At 38.0% G+C, this 20,175-nt stretch overlaps 1 protein-coding gene across 1 annotated transcript in view; it reads right to left on the bottom strand.

Moving 5' to 3' along the window:
• Positions 1 to 20,175, bottom strand: part of LOC126295049 (uncharacterized) — a 134,932-nt gene that overhangs the window by 32,560 nt on the left and 82,197 nt on the right. The window contains exon 6 of the mRNA XM_049987298.1: positions 4,884 to 4,976. Coding sequence (XP_049843255.1) covers positions 4,884 to 4,976 — 93 coding nt within the window. The remainder of the gene's footprint in view (positions 1 to 4,883; positions 4,977 to 20,175) is intronic.

The following is a 20,175-nucleotide window of genomic DNA, read 5'->3' as shown; positions in this document are numbered from 1 at the left end:
TGGCCACAGCAAAATGACCATACTATAATGTCATTCTAACAGCAGTGCAAGATACAGTAAGAGTAGGTAAAGTACATGCAAGGGCATCTCTATAATATCCACACATTGCAGAAAGTGCAAGCTGAAGATTTTAAAGAAATAGACCAAATTTGCTTATCATTACTATTCAATGATGTCATAGGCATATAATAACCAGTGTAAATACTTGGATTTCTGAAGCTGAGACATTTAGTAATCGTTAATCAGTCGTCAGTTAGTATGGCAGTCTTGTAAGTTTGCAGTGAACCGACTTCAAAGTTGATATATGATGTAATTCCTATGGTTCACCTGATGACTTCAACTTCGAGACACCAGCTTGCCAACCTGGTGCACTTCCCTTCTGTGCTGCTTGTTTTGATATGAAGATTTATGCACCTAAAATCAACAATTTACTAGGGTTCAATCAAGGTTGACTTGTGAGCTGCTGATTTCATACCTTCAGGGAGAGGTGCATTCATGTTGTTACTGGAGTTCTGGCTGTCTCTTGGTGGGAGGCTATGGCATACTTCTATGTGGCTACTGTCATTCCGTCTGGATGTGTTGGCTGCTGACAAGGACATGAGCTACAAAGTCAATATGGGTGCTTTGGGTAAAAAGCCCACTAGACTGTTAGTGACTTGACTAGACAGGCAATGCCTGCAGACAACTGGGATGGCATCCTACATGATGCTACCCTCACTGAGCGGTGTGTTTCCTACTTCCTGACCACGCATGCCACTCCACTGCCACTGGTAAGTTATTTCCATTGTATAAATTGTAACAAATATATATTTACCCAACACTGCCTCACTGATGGTTTCAGGCTTGTCACAACCCACACCCTGTGCTTGACATCCTGCCCACACAGAGGAAACAGTTCCATGCATTTCCAAAACTTCTTGCTACAAGTCAACTTCTTCTAAAATTAGATGTAGTACACTACTGGCCATTAAAATTGCTACACCAAGAAGAAATGCAGATGATAAACGAGTATTCATTGGACAAATATATTATACTAGAACTGACATGTGATTACATTTTCACACGATTTGGGTGAATACGTCCTGAGAAATCAGTACGCAGAACAACCTCCTCTGGCCATTATTATGGCCTTTATACACTTGGGCATTGAGTCAAACAGAGCTTTCATGGTGTGTACAGGTACAGCTGCCCATGCAGCTTCAGCATGAAACCACAGTTCATCAAGAGTAGTGACTGGCGTATTGTGACAAGCCAATTGCTCGGCCAACATTGACCAGAAGTTTTCAATTGGTAAGAGATCTGGAGAATGTGCTGGCCAGGGTAGTAGTCGAACATTTTCTGTATCCAGAAAGGCCCGTACAGGACCTGCAACATAAGCTCGTGCATTATCCTGCTGAAATGTAGGGTTTTGCAGGGATCAAATGAAGGGTAGAGCCACGGGTCTTAACACATCTGAAATGTAACGTCCACTGTTTTAAGTGCCTTCAATGCAAACAAGAGGTGACAGAGACGTGTAACCAATGGTATCCCATACCATCACACCAGGAGATACGCCAGTATGGCGATGACATATACATGCTTCCAATGTGTCAATGTGTGTTCACCGCAATGTCGCCAAACATGGATGTGACCATCATGATGCTGTAAACAGAATCTGGATTCATCCGAAAAAATGATGTTTTGCCATTCGTGCACCCAGGTTCATCATTGGGTACACCATTGCAGGCACTCCTGTCTGTGATGCAGTGTCAAGGGCAACCGTCATGGTCTCCGAGCTGATAGTCTATGCTGCTGCAAACGTCAGTGAACTGTTCATGCAGATGGTGGTTGTCTTGCAAACATGCTCATCTGTTGACTCAGGGATCGAGACGTGGCTGCACGATCCATTACAGCCATGCTGATAAGGTGCCTGGCATTTAGACTGCTAGTGATACGAGGCCACTGGGATCCAGCACGGCATTCTGTATTACACTCCTGAACCCTCCGATTCCGTATTCTGCTGTCATTGGATCTCGACCAAAGCGAGCAGCAATGTCGCGATACAATGAACTGCAATCGCAATAGGCTACAATCTGACCTTTATCAAAGTCGGAAACTTGATGGTATGCATTTCTCCTCCTTACACAAGGCATCACAACAACACTTCACCAGGCAACGCCAGTCAACTGCTGTTTGTGTATAAGAAATCGGTTGGAAACTTTCCTCATGTCAGCACGTTGTAGGTGTCACCACCGGCGCCAACCTTGTGTGAATACTCTGAAAAGCTAATCATTTGCATATCACAGCATCTTCTTCCTATCAGTTAATTTTTGCATGTTTAGCATGTCACCTTCATGGTGTAGCAATTTTAATGGTCAGTAGTGTATTCAACTGTAAGTGACCTCGCCTTGATCCTCATAACTGACCATTTATCTTAATATAAACATTCCCATAGTCACCATGTTTTTCAATTAGCTACTGCAATGTCCTTGTATTATTATTCTTAACTTCATTCATAATCAGTGCACTGACTTATTATCAAGAACCTGCTAATCTTGATCACCAACTTTCTTCCATCCACTTCCAGTTAATGATACTTAATCATTCCCAAAGATGATTTTTATCTTATGGAAAATATGTACACATCTAAATTACCTATATATTCAGCATAACAGAACAAATTTCTCTACATAACAAGTACCAACCATAAACAGTCTGGTGACTCCATTTTGCTGAGCAACAACAGGATGGCACATACTTGCACAGCCATAAGCAATATTTCAAAAAACAATTTTTCTAAAACTGATTTTATGACCTTCAAATCATGTGCCCTTACAAATCATGTGCCCTTACAAATCAACTTCCATGTTCCATCTTTCAAGAATACTCACCATCACACATAACAGTTGGAACTATACTGTGGAACACAGTCTTCCAGCTAGAAGCACATATGTATTTGTGCACAATGCAACCAAAACTTCTGAGAAATTCAAACAACTGAAAATTGCAGTTCCTAATCATACAAAAATCGTGAAAGTCAATGAAACTCCTTGAGCCCAACATCAAACTATTTAACCATTTAATTTCATTCACTAGATGATGGGGGAGCTGTTTTTACCACTTTCTTCTGCACTAATGCCAAAGTAACATAACACTTCCATTACAATCAACAAAATCACAAAACACAACACAGAGGTGACTATGCCATGAATACACAGCAAAATAAAGCCTGAAAAATAAATGTTTGTGCGGAAAGAGTAAATGCAAAGTAGGAACCAATTTTCCCACAACAGTCAGCTGCACTCTATCATATATCACATGGGCTGTGCCTACCATGATGAAGTTTGGCCTCTTGACTGGTATGCCTGCATGATCACCAGACACTTCTGTGTCTTAAGGGTACTTTACAGCCATTGTAAATTTTATTTGTGAACATTGTGAACAAGAGTGGGTCCAGTGCCTAACCTTGTGCAGTTCTCTACTTTATAATGCCAAATATTACTTTGCTTTCGCAACCGGCGGTTGCTTTGTCAGGAAAGAGGGAAGGAAAAGGAAAGATGAAAGGATGTGGGTTTTAAGGGAGAGGGTAAGGAGTCATTCCAATCCCGGGAGCGGAAAGACTTACCTTAGGGGGAAAAAAGGATAGGTATATACTCGCGCGCGCACACACACACACACACACACACACACACACACACACACACACACACAAGCAGACATATTTGAAATATTGAAATATGTCTGCTTGTGTCTGTATATGTATGGATGGACGTGTGTGTGTGTGTGTGTGTGTGTGTGTGTGTGTGTGTGTGTGTGTGTGTGTGTATCCTTTTTTCCCCCTAAGGTAAGTATTTCTGCTCCCGGGATTGGAATGACTCATTATCCTCTCCCTTAAAACCCACATCCTTTCATCTTTCCTTTTCTTCCCTCTTTCCTGACGAAGCAACCGCGGGTTGCGAAAGCTTGTAATTTTGTGTGTGTGTTTGTGTGTTATTTTATTGTGCCTGTCTACTGGCGTTTTCCTGCTTGGTAAGTCTTGGAATCTTTGTTTTTAATATATTTGTCCCATGTGGAAGTTTCTTTCTATTTTATTTACACCGATATTACCTGGGTTTTACTCCTGTGAGAAGTTTATCAATCTGACCATCTGTTTTCTATTATGCAACAGGAACAACATTAATATCACAAATTTTAGTTTATCAATTACAATTTCATGCTTGAAACATGCAAATCCTTCATCAAAGTCACAGTACACACCAAGGAGGTAATTCTTCTTGTTTGGCCCTGCAAGATTCCAATACTGACGCCACACATGTGCAGAATCATTTACCAGAAGTCCAACCCTGTGAGTTTTTCTGTGACTGACAAACATGTATGTAAGTCAGCACATACCACAGAAGTATTCACATTATAAATAGACTGAGACCAGTTTATAAAGTGTGATGTATCAAACACAAATACTATCACTTTTAATAGACTTCCCACCTATGAAATTTTTGCCACAAATTCACTGAAAATGATTAAAAGTTGAATGGATTCTTCTGAATTGTATTAATCAAAAGTTATTGAAAAGGGAGATATTTCTTAAATAACTTATACTAACAGGTTTTACATTTCTACTGGACATATATTTAGTGCATCCATCTCACTTATGCATTAAGTAAATGTTTGATATAAAGAAGCTTCACCGAAAAGAGAATTAAACATACTGTTACAAGTCCTGTTCAAATGCTGTTTAGAACAATCAGCAAATAAGAGATGATAATGCAAATCAAGTGGAGTAGTACAAGAATACTGGAAAATTAATAACAGTGTTAAAACTCACAGTCTGTTCTATTACACTGCAATATATCCTTTAAACTGAACAATTAACCACATGCATAATCAGAAAAGTGAATGCTTACAGTATTCTCTGTTTCATCCACTTCTAAATTAAGTTTGGGATCCTCCTTGATACAATCAGTGGGCCAAGAGATTCCCAATGGATCGCCAAGGAGCTAAAAAAAAGGAAACAATCTTTCAAATTAAACTGCTTATATACTTGTGTACATATTACACGTTATCAGTATTTATTTTTAATGAGTTTTATTCAACTTTTCAGAGATTCTTATCACTTATACACTCAGAAATTTTAAAAATTTAATTTGCAGAGCAGCTATTTTATCAACATGCATTCTCATGATTTCACCCTGTGCTCAACTGCACTGCAATCTTTACAGAGAATTAGACAGTATTTTCTCTGATGCAGCATACTTCAAGGTATTTAATAACCTCTACCTTCAACTGCCAATTTCACAGTTTGGATAGAGTCACAGTGTTGTGGTTTTCCTATCCACTCATATACCACCTTGTCCTAGATATTTAATGACCTTGCCTGTCTGTTTATTGCTGCTGGGTTTATCAAGTTAATGCACTGGCATGCTCACAGCTGTGTCTGGAGTGTGTTCTGGCATGTTAGATACATTTCCTTTAACAATATGTTATCACATAATTTTCAGACTTCTTGATTTTTTCTTCTGTCTAGACATAACAGATTTCTGTGCTGGGCCAAATAACCTACAGATTTTGAGCTGCAGAAATAAGTCTCAATTTTAACATTTATGGAGATGGTGCACAAATTCACATCTTTCACAATATTCTGGATGTACTAATGATGCATTGTTTTACATTCATCTATAACTTGTTGAAAACTTCTCTAGTATAGTAAATAACAAATTCCAAACATGCACCACTTCTCAAGAAAGAACCAATACGTCTGTTTTCTTAGTGTTGCTCTCCAGGCAAACTTCACTTGCATGGTAGGCTATGAACTTACCACATGTCAACACCTGAGCTTTGGACTTTGCTATGGTTGTGACCTTATGTCATTTACCCACACACAGAATCTCTCACTCAAGTTGACACTTTGACTATTTCTGTTAATTCCCCACATACTGTGTTGAACACTGTTGGCGAAAAAGCAGAACCTTGTCACAAACCTCTATGTATTGTAGTGTCATGATCTAGTTGTAAGGCATGTGCAGGAAGGATGATTTCACAGCACCTGGGCAAGACTCAGCAGAGCATTGCTGATTTGGCCACAGCCTGACTGCTGCCTGCTGCTCGGCCTTATGTTGGAAATTCAGGGCATGTATGCATGAATTTCCTCACTAGGATGGTAACCAATATCCTGTAAGCTATTACCGGCCTGGTCACCAGAGTGGGGCATTGTCTGCCCCACCTTGCTAACAATGTGATGTATATTTGAAGTCTAATGAAATATTTCTCTCAACAACCTGCCCAACATTCCACACACTCATCTCAGTGGCACTTAAGTAGTGCAAGAATTGGAATGTTTGAGCTCATTATGATGATGTTTGGTGATAGCAGACAGTGCCTGCAACTGCCATCCATTGATCAAAAATATGACTTGAATACTGGAGAGGTGCATTTCTATTGACACACGGTGTGCTGAGTGCAGTCTTTTTTTGTTTTGTTTGACTGTGGGGTCTTGGCAAGTCAGTAGATTTTGCCAGAGGCAGAGTTGTGCATGTAAGTTCAATATGTTTCAGATTAACAGATATGATATTTTGAGATGGTATAAACATAAGTGTTAGTTTTCACCTGGTTGGCATGTGTAATGTGAGCATCACAAGCAAGACGAGTGGTTCATTGTCTAGTAGTAAACTTGTAGTGAACCATGAATAGTGATTCAGGAGGTGAAGCTAAGTTTAGTCATCATTTTGATGTGTAGTAGTAGTTATGAGTAGCCACTCAATCAAGATTAATTAAATATAATAAGGAGTAATAAGATAGTGTTACAATTAATTGGTCTCATAATTGGATTTTTTGTGCAGTGTAAAGAATATAACTCGATATTTAACCATGTTAAGTAGTGGGAAGTGCTGGACAGTAATGTGTTTAAATATTTCTCTTCCCATTTGTGCTTTTACAATAAATAAGAGGTAATCATGCTGTAGTCAGAGTTTTCAATTCATCAGGGGTTAGAACACAGGAGATACAGAGAATTTTAAGAGATGAAGTAGATAAGTTATGAGTGGAGAAGGTGGAGTTGTCTAAGAGATTAGAAGAACTTGACACTTAGAAGAAGGAAATAGCTTATCACAAAACTCTGGAGTATAGATTTTGCTGGTACTTTCTGGAACACATGGTGGATAATTACCCTGGCAGCACACAGCAGACATCTAGTTGCCATATGCATGAAATCAGTAATGGTGTTGGCACTATAAAAGCATTCACTTCTGAATTTAGTTTATAGAGGTTTCCACAAACTATCAGTGTGGACAATGGTTCACAATTATGCTTGCTGCAATTTCAACAATTTGCCCAAGAAAATGGGATTCAAGATGTCCAAATGGTCCTGTTCTCTCTGCAATTGGATGAGGAACTCAAACATTTCGTTTGCACTTTCCAGGCTCAAGTATGAAAACTTTGTGCTTCACACTTGAAAGAAAATGCTTTGTTATTGTCCAACACCTACTGCATTCTGCTTCGTTATGGCGTTTCTGCGACAGCACTATGACATGGTTGCTGTCACTATACTTTGCTGCCTCTATTGCAGCTTTGATGCTCCATTGCAGATGCCAGTTTCAAAACAAAGCTCTACATAATGAACAAAGTTTTATATCCAGTCTATAACAAGCCTTAAAACTGCAAAACTGGCACTGTTAGTCACACAACTGTCTAAGTTTATTATACACTATCATATGCAGCAAGGCAATCACCCATAAACAGCATCCAAACCAACTTCCTTTTCATGATTATTGTGAGCCAGCTGTAGATTTTCATTTTTCATAAAACACTGCTTGCAACCCCATCTGCTTCCCCTGGACAGCCTTTGACAGTCTGCCACAGACAACACTTGCCTGCCTATTGAACCACTGCCACAGTGACCATATCCCTCATTTTCCACAGTGAAGTTAGTCACAGACATTGATCCAGCATCAGCCTCACAGTTTCCAGTGTCCTCAGCAGCATCACTGCTGCACCCCTTTGTGCCATTGGATGGACATCCTACCTCCAGCTTTATGGCAGATGTTGCTGTTGGCTTGCAAGATGAATCTTGGGATGTAGGTTGGTTGGTACCATCTGCCATCATGCCACATTGAAGTCCATTAGCTGCTCAATAGCACAACCCTCCCTCGCCCTCATAGTTCATCCACATACTGTGCGATGACGATGCAGAATTTGTGGTTGGGGGGGGGGGGAGGGGAAAAGTACTATTGACAGTGTATTTGTCAACTGTGCATAGCACACCACATGCTCTCATGTCTCTTTGGAAGAAGAAATATTTAAACAGGCTGCCAGAATGCCATCATGAGCCATGCTCCCTCTAGAGCTCACTGTCTTGCAATTGGTGTTGCTGCAGATACCCCTAGAGGATGACATCTTCACTTCTACCCACTGCACACCAATGTATCCCTCTGCATATCATTGTAAGATACTGCACACCAAACTCTGCACAGATCTACAACTATGTAGTAGTATGATGCTGTTGATATTTAATGACAAACTGTTTGCTAGTGATCAACATTAGTGTACAAGAGACACTGAGGAACACTAAAATTATGTGCATTGGCAATTACCTCTGTACATAGTGCACATAAATACAGTCATGTTTTAACAGAGGTTGGGAACACACATCCTTGTACCAAATATACATACAACAGTAGTCTCCTCATGACCGACGCCAAATCCAAAAATCGAAATGACTCAAAATTTCAGCTAAACTTGCATCAGCTTGTTGATTTGCACAGTTATAGACAGGCACATGGAACAATTCTGCCACAAAATGCTACAACAGTCTGAAAAATTGGTAGTAGCCAAACACTGTTTAAATAAGGTACACAGGATCACATTTGATAAGACCCTTATAGTTGTAGAATGTCCAATTTTTGGACCATTGTTTGGATGAAGGCAATTGAAATTAAGTTGGCAAACAATCTGATAGACAAAGACAAGGATTTTTCTCTTAGCAGTATGTGAAATTATATAACGCCTCACATAAAACTTCTTTTTTATGATTGCCCAGCCCTAGTGTTTGACGATAGTCTGAGTGCAATATATATTGTTAGTAGTGGTGGTCTACTACAGACAGCGCCATAAGCACAGTCTTGGAGCAGCAACTATGGTGGACTGTGCATGAATCATGTACATTATGGAGACCTATACAGGACACTGATTTCTAAACCATTGCATAAATTTCCAGTGGGATTCAGCAGCAATAACATCTCTCCTAGCAATGGTGGGCATACGTATGGCTGAAATACTGAGTAATGCCGATTTCAGAATCCAGCAGCTAACCCAAGGAGACACCCAAAACTATTACATCAAGAAAGCCTACACAGGCACAATTGTTAACTTGCCTGCAGGCACTCATCTCCAGTCCAGTACACATTGAAATCCCCAGGCACAGTATCATAACATGCCACTTGCGGAGCTGATAAGGGAAGGTAAGGATGTTGTCTCAATCAGCCAGATACAGCTCTGATGTTTCTGCTGCTGCCAAAAACAAATTACTCCACAAAAAAATCTTCTCCATCTTTTTGGCCCATATAGTGGCTACTTTTCCAGCTCAATATTATGTGAAAATCAAAACAATTTCTTTCAGGCACTGTTTATAATGAATATGTTTTACAGATTTTTTTGTTGATATCAGGTGATGCAGCATACTTTCTAAACAAATTAGAAGTATTTTGAATATTTTTCAACCTGCTTAGGGTTATTAAAAATTACAAAGAAATGGATGCAATTTTTCTTTCCAAAATGCTTCCTCAAATTGAGGTACCATTTAATCTAATGTTATACATTTGAAGGAGACCACATTTTTACCAGATGTGCATGACATGAAGGCTGAGGCACTAGACCTATTTAATTCCACCTATTAAGTATATTAAGAATAAAAAATATCACCTCTTACATTTTAATTTTTATATTTTTTTTCTAATAAAAATGTTTTTTTTCTATAGGTCTACTATGTAAATATGGACTATTGCAAGTTACATGAAATTAGAGCAATGCTTTATAAACTTTAGGAAATATTTGTACCTGAAATCTGAAAAATACAACTTGCGGGAAATTGCAAATGAAGATATGAGTCCAATTAACAGTGCCTCAGAACATTCCTGAAGCACAGACATCATCCTGCAGCATTTCTTCATCTTCAAGCTTCCTCTTGGCATTCCTTTTAGCACTTCTTGCTAATTTGGTAGCTTGAAGAGCAAGTCTTCCAGCTTCATGCACCCATTATCTGTCGCACGCAAGCAATTGATCTTCGATATTAGAGCCATATTTTATGCCTAAATTTCTCAGGACTTCCTACCTTCCTACCCCTCAATCACTGAAACATATCACTGCATTTATAAAAAATGCAGTACACTGGCTTTTCATGTATTTAGTAGTACAAAAACATTCTTGGGTAATCTTTCCTGATTTGCAATGGTTGAAACTTTCATTTGTATTCTGAGTGCCCCCATGAAGAGATTTACTAAGCAAAACAGGGTCACCCAGGTCTCCAAAAATTATTTTTATTCCATACATAACAGGCTCAGGAAGAGAACGCTTATGATGGTATATTTGACCACTTTATTTTGCTTTTTGGTAACCACACCAAGAATCTTCTGCTTTAGGGCAAAGTCCGTGAACAGGGTGGTTATCTGTGGACAACTTATGAAAGTAGGTGGCCCATACAGTTTTTCTCATTGCTGTACCATCATTCAGAGGTGCAGTTCATCTAATGGACAGTCCATAATAATCCTGAAGGAGGTCTATTTCAGTTTCTGTCAATCTGCCTCGGCCAGACAGAAATTTTCCACCAGACAGCAACTTCCCTTTCATTTCTCTTTGTACCTTCCTCAATCTAGCACCCATCTTCTTTTGCACATGTCCACAACACTCCAGTTTTTTAACAAGGTATCATAATAAACATTGAACTCATTAATTTTATTGAAAGCTTTAGTCCCCCCATCACCTACGTACTTCATGTGTCTAACGTTATAAATGGGCACCGACCTCTGAAATATTTGTAGAGCTCCATCACACTCCATACCTCCCACTGTAGCTAACATAAAATCAGAACGCTGGTGTTCAACATGTCCTTCAGTGTTATCACCACAGGTGTGGCAGTACTTAGATAAGCACTTAACATCAACAACTTTCCCATTCTCCAGAGAAGTAGCACTTACAACACCATTCAAGGAACAATGCCCTCGAAGTTGCCATGTCCCATAAAGTGCAACAACAATGTCCCTGGTTCCCCTCATATTTACAGTTTCTTCTACTACATGTTTCATAGATGCTTTAGATACGACTTTCAAGACACCTAAAAGCATTTTTATGTACTTGTTGAACCTACTGGAATGAGGAGGAAGGTCCATCAAACCACAAAACATTTGAGCAGCCTTTTTTCCTTTTCCTATTGCAGAGACTGCATACACTAACTCCAAATTCACATCATATGAATTATGCACAATGTTCGAGGTCATTTTTGAGGTAGATTTATTGCAGGATCTACACAGAACAACTAATTTTGACACTAAACCCTTCCTGCTACTTTGTTGTTCAGTTATTTCCAGACATCCTACACCATCACATTGTTTACATTTTGCCACTTCATTTATTAAAGAAGCTAAGATGCCCACCACAACAACAACAAATCCACTATGATTAGAGTCATTGCTAACACAATAATTTGAATCACCAGGAGGTGTGCTATGTGGGAGATTATTCAGTGAAGAACTGGCACATAGGTTATTTTCAACAGTGTGGCTTGCTTTGTTTGTGAACTGGTTACTATGAAATTTCCTTTTATTGAATTTCTTGATGCATGACATAGTTCATATTTATTTGCACACTAAGGGATATGTACTTCCACAAATGTATGTAGAATTTGAGCAACAAACATACAGTAACACATGAACAAACTGCTTCAGTGGAACAAAAGTAAATACTAGCACAGATAATAATTTACAAACACTAGAAACCTGCACTGTTACCAACATACACTATCTATAACATATATAATCACTGGAAACAGAAAGTTCACAGTTCATTTCCAAATAATACTGGTTTCTGTAACAGAAATAAAGGGGGTGTGGTGGGATATTGACCACAACTTCAAAATTTGGTCAATATTGGTCATTTTTCATTTGAAACCCTATAATGTGTATATAAATGTAATCAGGAAAGACTATAGAATTTAATACAGATATACAAAATTTAGATTTTTCCATCATTTATAAGTGCCCCGTATCCTTAATATTGTGCAGGGATTTCAATGTGTAACAAGACTGCAGACATGTACATGCAAACAAAAATTAAACAGCTTCATTTTTTGATGTGATAATTAACAGTATAATCCTGCCACTAAAACATGGAACACAGAATAGGTACAAATGCAGAAGTGTAATGAAGGTTAATTGTGTGTGTGCATGCACTGGATGGCAGTAACATGAATGCAACAATGGGCAGACATTTATTTTGTGCTGAACATCCTGGAAAATGAGTGCACTAGTAACAGTTATCAAATTTCACTAGTTTACAAGAACAAAAATTTTTTAATATATGTATTACAAAATGATTATATTCTTATTTTTGCTGAGCGGTCCAAAAGTCATGCACAGGCACTGGATGTAGTGATAGATATTGGGTGTTGAGATCTATGCACTGCAATTCTCTCCACTCAAATTGATGAGCATCTCACCCAAAGTAGTCTGCTTGTCACCCCATATAGCCTTGCAGAGGAGACACGATGATTGTTCTTAAGGAAGGACATGGGCAACAGTAACAGTATGCACTTAGTATCCTAGAAAGTGGAGCACTGCCTCATGTTACACATCTGCACATCAATTTATTTTCAACCACCTCAGAATGTTCAATCTATATTGTAGCAATAGAAATGCCACACGTGATGGAGTATGTACAGATGACATCATTAACTTTTTATAGGGATTTTTACACTGTCAGTATTGTAGGAGGGGGATTTACAGACCATGATCCAATAATCCTCACACTCAACCAAAACAAAACTGAAGGACTCCTCTCCAACACAAGTGTCAATTCTAAGGAAAAGGTAATGTGGGTTAGAGGGCAGAAGTAGTAAACCAGTTCATTCAGAAACTCTGAGATATTAAGTGGAACTTTATATATAACTGTCAAGTGGGAACAAATAAAACTGAAACTGCTTTTAAGAACTTCATTAAAATTTAGATTTGTGGTATTCTTGTTCTCCTCTTATAAAAATCAATCATAAAAGCCAACCTATAAAGAAAAACATTAGGTGGTACACAGATGAACTTACCAATATGAGGGAGAATATGTTATCATTATACCACATGTATAAAAATTCTCTTCAATCTGGAACGGAGCAGAAAGATGAATTGTACAAAGTGTATCTTGAATGTAAGAGAACCTACAGAACTAAGCTTAGAATGGCAAAAAAGAACAGCATACAAGAGATACATTGAATGGGCTCCTAATAAGTACAAAGCTGCATGGAATGTTGTTGCACAAGAGCATTGCAGGAATGATGAACAAGCATAGCTCTTGACCTGGATAAAGTTAATCATTTTTTCATGGGCTCTGTAAGTGATATTAGGAACAAAATTGAAACAACAAACACTAATGCAAGTGATTTACTTAAGCAACAACAACCTGCAAACAATACCTTTAAATGGAGGACAATCGCACCCACTGAGATTACAAAGGTAGTGGCAAAATTCTCAAACTCCAAGAGCAACGGACTACTCTTGGTTGTCCAATTACATAATTAAAAAAAAACAGTGCAAATAATTATTGAACCATTGGCCTTTCTGTTTAACTGGTGTCTAGAGTTTGGAGTCTATCCTACAACTCTAAAAATATCAAAAGTTATCCCAGTGTATAAAAAAAGGGCACAAACATGATCTCAAAAATTACAAACCAGTTTCAATAGTTCCCATTTTCTCGATAATATTTGAATCTCTTATTTATAACCAAATAAACTACTACTTTGAGTCACATAACTTACTCTCTAATAGTCAATTTGGTTTCCGCAAGGGAAGAAATGCCACTACTGCTGTTCTTTCAATTGTGAATGAAGTAATAACAGCCTCTGAGAATAAAAATAAATCCTCACTTCTTTTATGTGATTTAAGTAAGGCATTTGACTGCATTTCTCATGATATCTTACTTGCTAAACTCAAATTCTATGGTGTACAAGACTCTGCATTGGCAGTAATTGAGTCATACCTAAACAATAGGAAGCAGTTTGCCTCTGTCAGAAACAATGACTCACAATTGCTAGAAGTTAAGACAGGAGTCCCACAAGGTTCTGTCCTTGAGCCATTCTTTTTTATAATTGCAGTCAATGATTTGCCCCATTGTATCTCCAATACTGTTATTTGTTATGCTGATGACACAACTTTGCTTGCTCAGCATGAGAACATGTCAGTTCTGCAACAAATGATGCAAGATGGTCTGGAAGAAGCACTCAATTGGTTCTCACCAAATACACTGCTTTGCAATCCTGATAAAAATCAACAAATTATACTAGTATTGTCAAAAGAGGTAGAGGTGAAAGCAGTTAAAATTCTAGGAATTCATGTAGACTAAGTTAACGTGGGAAACACACTTCTACCATACCCGCACAAAATTGTCTCAAGTTACGTATTTAATGTGGAAACTGAGAAGCCTGGTGACAAAAGAATATTTAAGAGCTATTTATTTTGAATTCTTTCAGTCACATATAGAGTATGGACTACTGATGTGGGGACACTCTCTTCACATCACTGAACTTCTAAAAATTGAGAAGAAAGTGATACAAGCAATGAGGAAATCTGGTAGATCAGAGCGCTGCCCGCCACTGTTCATTCAGCTGAAAATATTAACAGTTATTAATCTTTATATATATGCCTCAGCATTGTATGCAAAAAACAATATAGCAGATTTTGAAATGAGGGAAAACATACACCCCAATATAACAGAAGCAAAGCAAAATTAGACATACCTAGGCACAGGCTGACAAGAACAGGAAATTCCCATCTAATCAATAGTCTAAAAATATTCAATAAACTTCCATTTTCTTCTCGGTTGACTCACATAAGTAGCTTCAGGAGCAAGCTACTAAACTGGTTACTAATCAATCCTTTCTACAATATAACAGATTTTAATAATATAAAATCAATTGACAATTTTTAAGGATTTCATTATGTGACATCACCTAAGGTATTTATCTAATGCTATGGTGTACGTTAGCATATATGGGCACTATTTGCTATGCTCATTTACCTTTAAAGTACTATTCAAGGAAAATGTTATTAATATCCATGTAAATTGCCTATTTCACCTTAGGTGGTCAATGGTGAATAAAGAATCTGAAAGAATCTGGATTCCCTGCCTAGCACAACCAATAATGTAGACACGCACTTTTTTTGACAAAATTCTAGGGCAATATTACACTGTCAGCATTTAGTCATAGAAAAATATGTATGAATCCATGTTTTGTCTTAATAAGTCACTCACCACTTTAGTTCTTACACCTCAGGTTTTAATGAAATCTATGTACATTATAACATTTTTACTGAGGCACTGTTCAAAAAACATACAGAGAACTATTTTTCTAGCAAGTGGGAGACATGGATCAATACTGCAATCAAAGAAGAATGAGTGGTAATTCATACTGAACTGCCATTTATCTCGCAGTAAGCTGTTCACTGGGGTGAGCTTTCCTGCAAGAGCTTCATCCATCGTAACTGGATGATGTCAATTTACATGCCATCCAATACACCAGTAAACAAATTAACAATGGTGAAATAGTCAAGTGTATATATAGCACAATTTAAACTAGTTTGCAGCTGATGCGTAAGGTCCAAAGTTGTGGTGTTGTGTCTAGTTAGTCCACAAGCTGCTTCAACAGTGCGTCATTGTCCACAGTGATAGAAAATTGCTTTAAAGTCTTCATCTCCAACAAAAATCAAGTACAAAATCTCAAATTAATGTGCAGTATAGATGTCTACATAATATTTATGTGTGGCAAATACTTGTTCTTTGTTTTCAATACTGCCAGAGTTATGATAATATTTTTAAACTGATGAAGTTTTCCCATTTGTAACATATATCAAAAACCACCGAGAACACAGGAATACTATTTTTTTTACATTGATTATCAAAATACCTCAGATTAGATTAGATTAATACTTGTTCCATAGATCATGAATACGACACTTCGTAATAATGTGGAACATGTCAGGTTAATAAAAGAGGTCTGTACGAGATATTACATTACACAAAATATTGCATGGCACTAATGTTTAAGTTATTTTTTTTAATTTATATCTAAAAATTCAGCCAATGAGTAGAAGGAGTTGTCATCTAGAAATTCTTTTAATTTATTTTTAAATGTTAGTTGGCTATCTGTCAGGCTTTTGATACTGTTTGGTAGGTGACCAAAGACTTTTGTGGCAGCATAATTTACCCCTTTCTGTGCCAAAGTCAGATTTAACCCTGCATAGTGAACATCACCCTTTCTCCTGGTGTTATAGGTATGCACACTGATATTACTTTTGAACTGGGTTGGATTATTAACAACAAATTTCATAAGTGAATATATATATACTGTGAGGTTACTGTGAGGATCCCTTGATCCTTAAATAGATGTCTGCAGGATAACTGTGGGTGGGCTCCAGCAATTATTCCGATTACACGTTTTTGAGCAATGAATACTTTTCTACTCAATGAGGAATTACCCCAGGATATGATGCCATACGAAAGCAGTGAATGAAAGTAGGCATAGTAAGCTAATTTATTGAGATTCTTATCACCAAAATTTGCAATAACCCTAATAGCATACATAGCTGAATTCAGACGTTTCAGCAGACTGTCAATGTGTTGCTTCCAGTTCAACCTCTCATTAATGGACACACCTAAAAATTTTGAAAATTCTACCTTAGCTCCAGACTTCTGTTCAAAGTCTATATTTATTACTGGAGTTTTGCCATTTACTGTACGGAACTGTATATACTGTGTTTTATCAAAATTTAAAGAGAGTCTGTTTGCTGAGAACCACTTAATAATTTTGTGAAAAATATCATTTGCAATTACATCACTTAGTTCTTGGTTTCTGGATGTTATTACTATACTTGTATCATCAGCAAAAAGAACTAACTTTGCATCTTCATCAATGTGGAATGGTGAGTCATTAATGTATATCAAGAACAGTAAAGGACCTACGACCGAACCCTGTGGGACCCCGTACTTGATAGCCCCACAGTTTGAGGAATCAGCTGTTGTTTTAACATTACATGAACAACTTATTTCAACTTTCTGCATTCTTCCAGTTAAGTATGAATTAAACCATTTGAGCACTGCCCCACTCAAACCATAATGATTTAGCTTATCTAAAAGAATTCCATGATTTACACAATCAAAGGCCTTTGAGAGATCACAAAAAATACCAATGGGTGATGTCCAGTTATTAAGAGCATTTAATATCTGATCAGTGAAAGCGTATATAGCATTTTCTGTTGAAAAGCCTTTCTGAAAACCAAACTGACATTTTGTTAGTACTTTATTTTTACAAATATGGGAGGCTAGAATAGAGAATGGGTGGCAGTTGTTGACATCTGACGTATCCCACTTTTTATGCAATGGTTTTACAATGGCATATTTCAGTCTATCGGTGAAGACACCCTGCTCCAAAGAGCTATTACATACGTGGCTGAGAATCCTACTTATCTGTGGGAAACAAGCTTTAAGTATCTTGCTGGAAATGCCATCAATTCCATAAGAGCTTTTACTTTTCAGCGATTTTATTTATATATTTCAGTCAACAATGAATCTTTCCAATCTACTGAATTACATTGTGTTTCCTGAATACAGAGTATAAAAAAAAAATCTGACAAGCTATACAGACAGGTTCCTCACACCAAACCAAGGAAAAAAGTCTAGTAAACAAAGAGACTAAAATGCATACATTAAGAGCTATCAGCAATTGTTGAGCAGAAGAGGTGTGTTTCATCCTCATGAAGATGAAAAAGTGCTCACAGCTCGAAGTATGCATTTCGGATACCATGTTTACTGCGCTTCTTTTCTTTGCTTGGTCCCTACTACTTCCTTTCAAAATATGGAAAGCAGTGTCCTTGCTGTTCCATAGTGCTGAAGGTGAACAAGTGCTCATGGCTATTAAGGTATACTTTTAAAGCCCATGTTTTTACTAGATATTTTCACTTGTTTTGATGTAAGGAACATGCCCCTAAAGGTTTTCCGTGTTTTTTTGAGACACCTTGTATAAGATTTTGAAAATGAAGTTTTTATTCAACTCTGTCAATGTTTGATTTGTGAAAAATATGGACTTCAGTGTCATTAGCTCCTACACAAAACATGGAAGAATTGTGGAATTCACAAATGATATAGCTCAATAATATTCTAAGCATTTCAAAACTCTTTCCTTAATTTTAATTACTGGTGTGGCTGGTTGGTTGGTTTATTTGGGGGAGGGGACCAAACAGTGAGGTCATTGGTCCCATCAGATTAGGGAAGGATATGGAAGGAAGTCTGCCATGTCCTGTCAAGGAAACCATCCCAGCATTTGCCTGAAGCTATTTAGGAAAATCATGGAAAACCTAAATCAGGATATCTGGACACAAGTTTGAACTATCGTCCTCCCGAGTCCAGTGTGATAACTGCACCACCTCACTCGGTGGTATCACTGGTGTTTTATTTATTACTGAAATAAGAAAAATTTTCATGTCTAGTTGTTTCTGGATTTACGCTCATCTCTCATAATATGCACTGAAGTAATATCATGTCTATACAAAATGAAATACGAGGGCTATCCACAAAGTACATTACGTTTTGGAATTAAATATAAATAAAGTATTGGAATTTTTTTACTATATACAGATGAAGGCCACACTTAAATACTACTTTTCTACATAGTTGCCATTTAAATTAAGGCACTTATTGTAGCGATGGACAAGCTTGGAAACTCCTTCGTCGTAAAATTCGACCACCTGCGCCTTCAACCACGTGGTTACCTCCTCTTGAAGCTGTGCATCATCATCAAAATGCTGCACAGCCAACCACTTCTTCATTGCTGGGAATAAGTGGAAGTCGCTCAGTGCCAGGTCGGGACTGTACGGCAGATGAGGAAACATCTCCCACTTAAAAGATTCGAGAACTTCACGAGCGGCATTTGCCGTGTGGGCCCGGACGTTGTCATGAATCGACAAGATCTTTGAGCCCAACTTTCCCCTGTGCTTGTTTTGTATTGCTCTTCTAAGGTTGTGCAGAGTTTGGCAATACCTTCAAGAGTTTATTGTAGTGCCTCTTTCCAGGATATCCACAAAAAATTACACCTTTTCTGTCCCAAAAAGACAGTCGCCATCACCTTCCTTGCCGACTTTGTTTGCGTGCATTTATTGGGTTTTTGGGGGGAATTTGTGTGCCCCCGCTGCATTGACTACAATTTTGTCTCACAGTTGACATGCTTAACCCATGTTTCGTCACCAGTAATGATGCGATCGAGTAATGAGTCGCCATATTTCTTGTAAGTGTCCAAAAATATTAACGCTGCAGCCTTTCGCTGATTTTTGTGAATCTCTGTCAAGATTTTTGGTATCCATTTTGCACAAAACTTGTGGTAACCCAGACTTTTGGTAATGATTTTGTGCAACAAACTTCGTGAAATTTGTGGAAAACTCATAGAGTGTTCCATTATTGTGAAATTACGGTTTTCACAGACCGCGACTTTTTCCACAAGTTCGGCAGTCACTATGCCGGGTCTTACACTTTGCTCTTTGTCGTGAACGTCAGTTCGGCCATTGTGATTATGTCGTCCCCATACACTTCACAAAGCTGCCGATAGATTTCTATCGGTGTACATTTTTTTGGAGTCGGAAACCTTATTACAGCACTCACTCCCCACTTCACGGCATTTTCAATTAACGCTGACATTTCAGACTGTCACAGTAGCTCAACGGAGTAGAGCACGAACCTCTCACTAGCATGGCAGGATGCCAACTGAGCGGCGGAATGCCACGACACCAAGATGGCCGCCCTAACCCCACCCATAATGAACACAAATGAAAACGTAATGTACTTTGTGGATAGCCCTCGTATTTTTAAAATGTAGTCTGACTTACGAGAAGGAGATGATGTCAGCTGGCTACAGTATTACTTAATATCACAACAGGAAAGACAAATTCATGCAAAGTCAAGACA

The sequence above is a fragment of the Schistocerca gregaria genome, chromosome 11, assembly GCF_023897955.1.
Source record: "Schistocerca gregaria isolate iqSchGreg1 chromosome 11, iqSchGreg1.2, whole genome shotgun sequence".
In the NCBI taxonomy this organism is placed as follows: Eukaryota; Metazoa; Arthropoda; class Insecta; order Orthoptera; family Acrididae; genus Schistocerca; species Schistocerca gregaria.
Note: the sequence above shows the minus strand (reverse complement) of the source record. Positions and strands in the feature narration are given on the sequence as shown.